This window comes from Alexandromys fortis, unplaced genomic scaffold (assembly GCF_014885135.2).
Source record: "Alexandromys fortis isolate MF-2015 unplaced genomic scaffold, M_Fortis_MF-2015_v1.1 scaffold_38, whole genome shotgun sequence".
NCBI lineage: Eukaryota > Metazoa > Chordata > Mammalia > Rodentia > Cricetidae > Alexandromys > Alexandromys fortis.
In genome coordinates this window covers 2,602,550-2,611,315 of record NW_026067916.1, presented here as the reverse complement: position 1 = coordinate 2,611,315, position 8,766 = coordinate 2,602,550, and the positions used below count along the sequence as shown (strand labels likewise).

The following is an 8,766-nucleotide window of genomic DNA, read 5'->3' as shown; positions in this document are numbered from 1 at the left end:
CTCAGTGGTTAAGAGCATTGCCTGCTCTTCCAAAGGTCCTGAGTTCAATTCCCAGCAACCACATGGTGGCTCACAACCATCTGTAATAAAGTCTGGTGCCCTCTTCTGGCCTTCGGGATACACACAGATAGACCATTATATACATAATAAATAATAAATATTTAAAAAAAAGAAAAAGAAAACTTCTCACGAAGACAGGCACGTCCACAAACATCTCTAAGAGGGTGAAATACAAAGGGTTTGCAATGATAAATTTTTCTAACTCCAAAAACAATTTTTGCATGGTTTTCTGAGACAGGGTTTCTCTATAGCTTTGGAGCCTGTCCTGGAACTCACTTTGTAGATCAGGCTGGCTTCAGACTCACAGAGATCCGCCTGCCTCTGCCTCCCGAGTGCTGGGATTAAAGGCGTGCGCTACCACCGCCGGCCAAACAATCTTATTTTTTTAAAAAGAAAAAGGTATTTGTTTTGTTTCATTTCTAAAAATAAGTTAAATGATTTCATATTTACTTGCTGGGCACTCTTAACTCAAGAGAGTCTTTGTCTAGTTTTTCTCTCTTCCAAAATATTCAACCATGGGAGAAAATGCAAAAACGCTCACTACAAACACCACCTGCCGTCATCCGCACAGTGTGCAGCTGTGTTGAAGGCTAGTCCTTCCGGGATTCCCCTGATATATGGGGGGTCCTTACCGAGCTGGGGCTGGAGTGCCGCCGCACTTTGGGTGACTCTTTGCCAGCCAAGGAGGACTTGAAGTTAATGCAGGCATTATTCTCGGAATGCACCCTTTTGACTTGGTTGGCAGGCTTCTCGAATGGGTCGAAGGTGCTCTGTGTCCTCTGGACTCTGACTTTTTTGTCCTCAGGGATGGTGTCCAGGTGCTTGATCACTGAATCCGTCCCCTGGCAATTCCGTGTAGACATCTTTGTGACACATATCTGGAATAGAGAAGGGAGGACTTGAGTGAGCCTCACTGAAACAACACAATCACTACACACACTCTTCTGGCCAGGGTACGTTTCAACTCAGAAAAGCCCACTTTATGAGTGGTACTCACAAAACAGAAAATTCTTTATAACTGTTCTGTGTTGACTCGCAGTTTGCACGTTAAAAAAAAAAAAGACAATTTATCTACCTAATAACAAACAGGAGCTGGAGAGATGGCTCAGAGGTTAAGAGCGCTGGCTGCTCTTCCAGAGATCCTGAGTTCAATTCCAAGACCTACATGGTGGTCACAGCCATCTGTAATAAGATCTGGTGTGCTCTTCTGGCATGCGGGCATATATAATAAATACATTTTGGAGTCGCCATGGTTCTCCCACTCCAGGCAGACGCAGGTTAAGATCCTCCCTGGACTTTTCATGACAAGGAGACATGTCTGCTCCTGGCAGCACCAGCTACTTCAAGAGGAAGATGGGCATTGAAGAGGATCCTTATGGAGTTTGATAGCCATTTGGGCAAGAAACTGCTCTTGCCTGGACTGTTGCATAAACTGGACACAGAGAACCCGCAGAGAGAGGACTACTGAACTTGCCTAAAGGTGAGATGGTCTTTCGCGGTTCCTGCTTCATGAAAGAGTCTGCGAGACATTCTGCAGGACACAGCAGAAAATGACTGAACTGGCTTTGAAATTTCCTGCTTCATGGAAATGTCTCTGGATACCATGGGCCTGTAGGCCGAAGATGGATGCCCCAACGGTACAGAGGAACTTAGGGTGACTGTCCAGGCAGAGAGATGTCTCTGTTATTTCTAGAGTTTTGGACTTCCTGTTTACTTAGGTATTATTATATCCTTCTGGAGTCTTTGATGGAGTTGAAGAATGAATATAGTTTCCCTTAGTTATGATAAGAGATAAAATAGATATAAATATTGTAACTGTGATTCTTGCTTGATAACTGTTTTGTTATATGTAATTTTGCTATGTTAAGTTAAAGCCTTCTCTTTTTTGTTTAAACAGAAAAAGGGGAAATGATGTGGGAGTGATTTCTTATTAATAAAGAAACTGCCTAGGCCCCTTTGATAGGCCAACCCTTAGGTAGGCGGAGTAAACAGAACAGAATGCTGGGAAAAAGAAGCTGAGTAAGAGAGTCGCCATGATTCTACCGCTCCAGACAGACGCAGGTTAAGATCCTCCCTGGTAAGCCACCTCGTGGGCTACACAGAATATTAGAAATGGGTTAGAACAATATGTAAGAGCTAGCCAATAAGAGGCTACAGATAACGGGCCAGGCAGTGTTTAAAAAATACAGTTTCCGTGTAATTATTTCGGGGCATAAGCTAGCCATGCAGGCGGCCGGGTGCCGGGGACACAGCCCTGCCGCTGCTATTTCAACAGACAGAAAAAGGGGAAGTGATGTGGGAGTGTCATATATCAATCTGTTGATTTCATTGGTTAAGTAATAAACACACTGCTTGGCCTCATAGCTTAGAACATAGGTGGGTGGAGTAAACAGACTAAGATGCCCGACCCAGGATGGACGTAGGCTAGAATCTTCCTGGTAAGCGCACCTTGGGGTGCTTACACAGATTATTAGAAATGGGCTAGTCCAGGTGCGAGAGTTAGCCGAGAAGAGGCTGGATATAATGGGCAAGCAGTGTTTAAAAGAATACAGTTTGTGTGTTGTTATTTTGGGCATGAGCTAGCAGGCGGCTAGGGTGCTGGGGACGCAGCCCCGCCGCTCTTATTACAATAGGAAACACACAATTATTCATGTAACTCCTTCATTCTTTCCCTTCTTTTATGTTTACACATGATCATATTTTAGCCCTAGATTGCATTATATCCATTGAGCTTTAACTTAAAAATGTACTTACGCATTTACGAAAAAAGTGTGTAAAGATATCTCTGTTTTTTACATAGCTATTTATTATTCACATGATTGGTCTGAGGTAAGTCATTTTGTTCCTCATTATTGCTCAGTGCTTAACCTCAAATTCTTAACCATCTCCAACTGTTATTTCTTTAGATCCAAGACTAAGGTCCATCTTGAATATTACTAAGCTATCATCAATATCATATGCAAGTCTTTGTACTTTTGTTTAAGGTAACCCTAGGATAATTCTTAGAGACAAAATTCTCAATCAAAAGTTGTATGTATTTTTAAAATACTTTTTAAAATGTGAATATTGGCAAACTTTCCTATAAAAAAAATACCTTATGGCATAGGCTGTGTATCCTACAAGGTTCTGGACTCTCAGGTTTTATCGTCTGACTGCTAATGGGTATTTCTAAATCATGAAAGGAGTGGAAAACCCATTTCATAAAACAAACAAACACACAAAGTCACAGCAGGGATGGGATGGGCACCTACTGACCACAGCAGGAGCGGACAGAAGCAGGAGCTAAAGAAAGCTAAGGAGGACGGGGCTACTTTGTTTCAAACGTTTATGTCTGAAGACCCAGGTTGAAAATTTACACCATCTTGATTGACTTCATATCAAGTGGAGTGAAATCGTAGTTAGGTGATCATAATGAGGACGATTGTGGGTTTACTTTTTTGATTTCAAAGCTAAGGAATTGGAATACCAGTGAAAGGCAGCAAGTAACACCATTTACAGCATTTACAGGTGTTTCCCTTCAGCGCCACCGTTCCCCTCCCGCGCCTCGCTTTAGTCCTCCACTGCTTTGCTCCCCCTTTACCACACTGTGTTCCGACTCTCGCTCTCCCAAGGCTCTGGAAGGTCTGGAGTCTACTGTGCAACCTCTAGCTGTCCTGGGAGGTCCTTAGGTGTTCCCCCAAAAGCCATGTGTGAAAGTCGTGGGTGCCCACCATGAACATTACTGTGAGGTGGTGGGAGTTTAAGTGGGTGGACCCAGCAGAAGGAAATGGCTGCGTGCATTTCCTTCATTTCTGGACTCTAGAACATTCCCTCCTCCTCCTTGCTCTCCCTTTCCCTCCCACTCTGCTTCCCTCTCTGCTTTGCTCTTCTTCTCAGCATGACCTGCAGCAACCAGAACCACAACGTGAGCGAGCGTCTCTGCTCTACCATGCGCCTTAGCTGTGCTGCTGCACGGCGCAGGCCCCCGAGCAACAGTCAGCTGTCTGAAGGCTGGGATGTGGACACCTCCGCTGGCCTCAGGTCATCCCGTATCTTGTCACGGCAACAGAAAACCTACATGCCAGCTCTAGAGAAACAACTCCGGAATGGAACTGCTTTGACCGCTTCTCTTAAAAAGCTTCCCTACACATGATGTCAAATGAGAGAAGCTGGGAAACATTTAACAAAAGTCCATATTGTTAAAGCTCAAAGACCGACTCTGGAATAACAGGCAGCTTGAGTCCATTGGAGAGTCACTGTGCCTATGTTACACACCTATACACACACTGCCGTAGCTACACAGAACAGCTGAGCTGTCAGTGTTTCAGAGCGTGTATAAACACAGTGGAGAACAACATAAAGCAGGATATCAGATATCTGCAGACACAAGTAAAGGTAGTATTATTAAGTTTATAAACTTTTATTTGAATTATGCAATAAATATGCAAAATTGTATGCTAAGAAAAAAAACAAGCAAAATGTGTGCATAACATAAGCCAAGTACTTAAAGCTTTGGGAAAAAAATGAATTCGATATTCAGCATCTACCCTGTTCAAAGAATTTGCCACCATTGTTAAGTATAGGTTGAACTATAATTAAACAAAATGAGACACTTCTGAGCACACCTCAGAAGAGCTGAGGATGTTCTGGGAGTTTGGGGTTTCTTGTTATTTACTTTTTTATGTACAAGAATATGTGTCTCTGTGAATGTGTGTGTGCGCACGCGCACGTGTGTTCGTGTATGTGCTACATTTGTATAGCATCTTGAGAGGCCAGAAGAGGATGCTGAGTTTCCAATGGCTCTAAACCATCAACACGGATGCTGCGAACCAAACTTGGGGCGTCAGGAAGAACAACAAGTGATCTAAACCGCTGAGCCATTTCTCCAGCTCTGAAGGTATATATTTTTAAAGATTCAACATAGAATCTTCTACACATGATCAAAACTTAATAATATACCATAAATATGATAAGTGTATTCAATATCTTAAGGATTTGTGTTCTTTTTAAAGATAGGAAGTCAATAAAATAAAAAACTAACACCATCACTGAGTCGGTCAACAGACACATGAGCCTCAAGTGTCACTAAACCCTAAACACAAGAGGTTCTAAGACAAATTCATAAACATGCAATGCTAATATATGTAATATATAGTGTATATACATATAAAATACATATACATAAACATATAATACTAAATGAATGCAGGAAAGAAGAAAGATATAAGCTTTGAATCAATCTTAAGATACTTAGAGGAGTGGATGAAATCCAAAATAAGAATAAAATTAAATAACAATTCAATATCAAAATGGAAATAAAAAACACTAATGAAAATGAATAAAAGTCAAAAACAAAGTTAAAACTTGACAAACATCTACGTAGACTGACAAAGAAAAGGAAAAGAAAACCTCAATTTCTTTTAGTTTAGACTCCAGTTTCTTGAACTGGAAATAAATCAGCCTGCCATAGTAGTTTTGCAGTACCACGCTCTTCAGCCACCCTACTAGCAGACCATATGTGAGAGGCATTACTTCTTTTTTTAAGATTTTTTATTTTAGTTTAGATGTATGCATATTTTGCCTGCATATTATGTATATGCGCCACATGCATGCTCAGTGCCCACAGAGCCCAGAAGATGATGTTGGAACTGGAGCTACAAACACTTGGAAGCTGCAAAGTGGATGCTGGGAACATCCCAGGTCCCCTACAAGAGCAGCAAGTGCTCTTCACTGCTGAGCCTTCTCTCCTACATCTAAGCTTCAACAATCCTTTGGCTAAGTCCATGAAAGGCAGGGCCACACTATGGTATTGCAGCCTTTCTCCAGTCATGCTCAGTCTTCTTGTAAGAAATCTTATACAAAAGATTCATCCAAATAACTAATCATCATATTTTATTTTTAAAAAAAAAGAGCTAAGGCTTCAAGACATTCATCCAAAAGCTATTGTTTAAAAAGCACAATGCTGCTACAAAGATAACAAATACATATGTTCATAAATAGCTATCATCAAGATTCTTCTGCTGAAGGTTTTAATAGGTGGACTCTAAAACAATATCTGAATCTCTTGCCTTTGAATAATCCTCTCCCTTTTCTATGCAAATATAATATGATGTCATATGATAATACTGTTTTATATACAAACACTAGATTACCTGGTGGGATGAGCAAAGCTAGGAGAGCCCTCCAAAACCAAGAAAGAGAGAACGCTCAGGGCTGGCTAGTCTGAAAGGCAGCCATGACCACGCTGAGAACTACGTGATACGACCATAAGGTATATCACAGTCTTGGCCTGACAACTGCCAGGAAAATGGGGACCACAGACCTGCACACACAGTAAAGCTAGTTCTGTCGACAAGGGAGAGAACCTTGAGCTCCAGGTGAAAACCACCACCCAGACAACAACCTGACTTCAGCCTGGTAAGATCCCAGGCCAAGAAACGCTATTGAAACTGTGAACTATAAGCCAGTGCCTGTGAGGTACTATGTTACCCAAGGGTAAAAACCTATTATGTGCACTTTGCTGAAACAGCCTGAAGCATTCTGATACCTGAACAGAATGCACAAAAAAAAAAAAAAAAAGCAAAAACACTGCCGTATAGACCACTAAACAAATTTGATATACTGTATCAAATCCAGGCACAAATAAGCACCGGTTGTCATGATTACTGTCACTATATATGGCTATGTACTGGGCACCGTCAACTGTAACTTCACGAGTTACAAAGCTCATGAACAAGTTTCTCCACGTAATTAAGGTCATACCAAATTTATCTGGTCTCCAGTTCAGCCAGGCTGCCACAAAGCATACAGGTAAACATACCTTGTCTGTGCACGCATCTTCATCAAGGGAAGAAATGTATACTGAGTTTTCCACATAACGCAAAGAAACTCTTCTAGGTAGGTTTCATGTTTCCAGTATTTAGGACACAGGACTTAAACGTGATCTGCCCAACATGATCTGTTGTCTATGAGCACAACAGACAGCCAGGCTCACTCAGGTCCTCCTGACATACCTGGGCTCAGCTCTGCTGCCCTCACACACTCCTGTGGGAGTTCTCCTGGAGACCCCGAATTAAAGAACTCTGGTTCAGAGACGGACCCAGCAAGGTGAAATAATCGCAATGCCCACGCCTTGCGGGAAGCTGTAATTTCCACTAGCTCTTAGCATGAAACCATTGAGTGATACAGACCCAGCAGAAGAGGCCTGGATGACAGATTACATGTAGGTGCTCTTCCCCTGCACCCACATCTTCCTGTGAGCCCCTCCGTAATCTGTTAGCAAGTATGAATCGTGACCACAGATATAACCTTATAAGTAAGAAGAGTCAGAAACAGAACCCCACACCTCCAGAGAAGACTTCTCCAGCCCGTAAACAGTAACCCTTTCATCCATTTCCAGCTCATCCCACTGCGTGCCTGGATTCTGGCTGATGTTATAGCTCCCACTGAAAAAAAATAGCTTCCAGCTCACAGGACATAAGTGTCGGGGGTGGGTGGGAGAAGAGATTAAAGAAGAATCAAGAGAAATAGAGCCTAGGAAACATCCAGCTATTGACTGGAAAGCTAGAGGCCTTTTTGAAAAAGCAGAAGAACATTAGTCGGATAAGAGAATCGGCCTAACAGAGCTCCCACTGATGATACAGTGGTGGGTTATTCAACTATCAAAAAGAAACATAATATTGTGTTTAAATCAAATGAGTTACCGAAAAAGCATGAGTTCAATGTGATTTCAAATGACAAAAGCCACTAAAGTAGGAATAGCAATTACAATAGGAAAGGATGAATCCAATACAATATAACCAATTTTAACACAGAAAATGCTGAACGGCCAAGTAGTGCTAGACCAAGCAGGAAATTTACTGAAGACATGGAAGGATGCTCACGGGTCAGGTGGGATGGGGTGAAAGGGGGGGGGGACAAGCGTGTGGTGCCAGTTTAGAAACAAGAGTAACATGGTCTGCTCTAGGAATAATGACCAGGGCAATATGACAGTGCCGTGAAGGACAGGCAATGTTCCCCAAATGACATATTCCAAAGTGCACATCTGTGAGACAGACAACAGACTGCGAAAAGAAATGCCCACATATGGAAGTCAGTCTTTAAAACCAGTTAACGTTTTACCATATATGTGAAATAACCCCTAAGAAGAAAACTCAGTTTGACTTCCATTCTATGGTTCAAGTCTGAGTCACTTAGTTTAGGTAAGACAACTAAGATCCCCCAAATGATTAACAACTAAGATTCTATAACCTATGCTACCATACAACTATAAAGATAACATAATCCCAAGAACACACAAGGAAAAAATTGTTACTAAACTTCCTGGCGAGGCATGCTAAGTGAGTAAATCTATAATGCTTAGGAAGGTTTCAAAAATAAAATGAATCCAACCCGTAGTATCAGTGTTCAGAACAGGACATGGCAATCATATTTACGACAACCATCTTCATGTTATGTGCTTTATTGAGAGTATGTGAAGTATGTTAGAATCATGGAAATTAGTCTGTGGAAGGAGGGCAATTTGATTACGTCAGTAATCAGAGATTAAATATGGAGAAATAAAAATGTTAAAGATTTAAATATTTATATATGTGTGTGAGAGAGTATGAAAGAGACACTGAGAGAACAAATGTGTGTGTGTGTGTGTGTGTGTGTGTGTGTGTGTGAGAGAGAGAGAGAGAGAGAGAGAGAGAGAGAGAGAGAGAGAGAGAGAGAGAGAGAGAGAGA

At 41.7% G+C, this 8,766-nt stretch overlaps 1 protein-coding gene across 11 annotated transcripts in view; it reads right to left on the bottom strand.

Annotated features, from left to right (window-relative positions):
- Positions 1 to 8,766, bottom strand: part of Cdk14 (cyclin dependent kinase 14) — a 575,534-nt gene that overhangs the window by 444,569 nt on the left and 122,199 nt on the right. For all 11 annotated transcript variants that reach the window (XR_007591247.1, XM_050139706.1, XM_050139705.1 and 8 more), the window contains one exon: positions 693 to 938. Coding sequence is in view for 10 of the 11 variants with exons in the window: in XM_050139706.1 (XP_049995663.1) it covers positions 693 to 938 (246 nt within the window). In the remaining variant the exon portion in view is untranslated. The remainder of the gene's footprint in view (positions 1 to 692; positions 939 to 8,766) is intronic.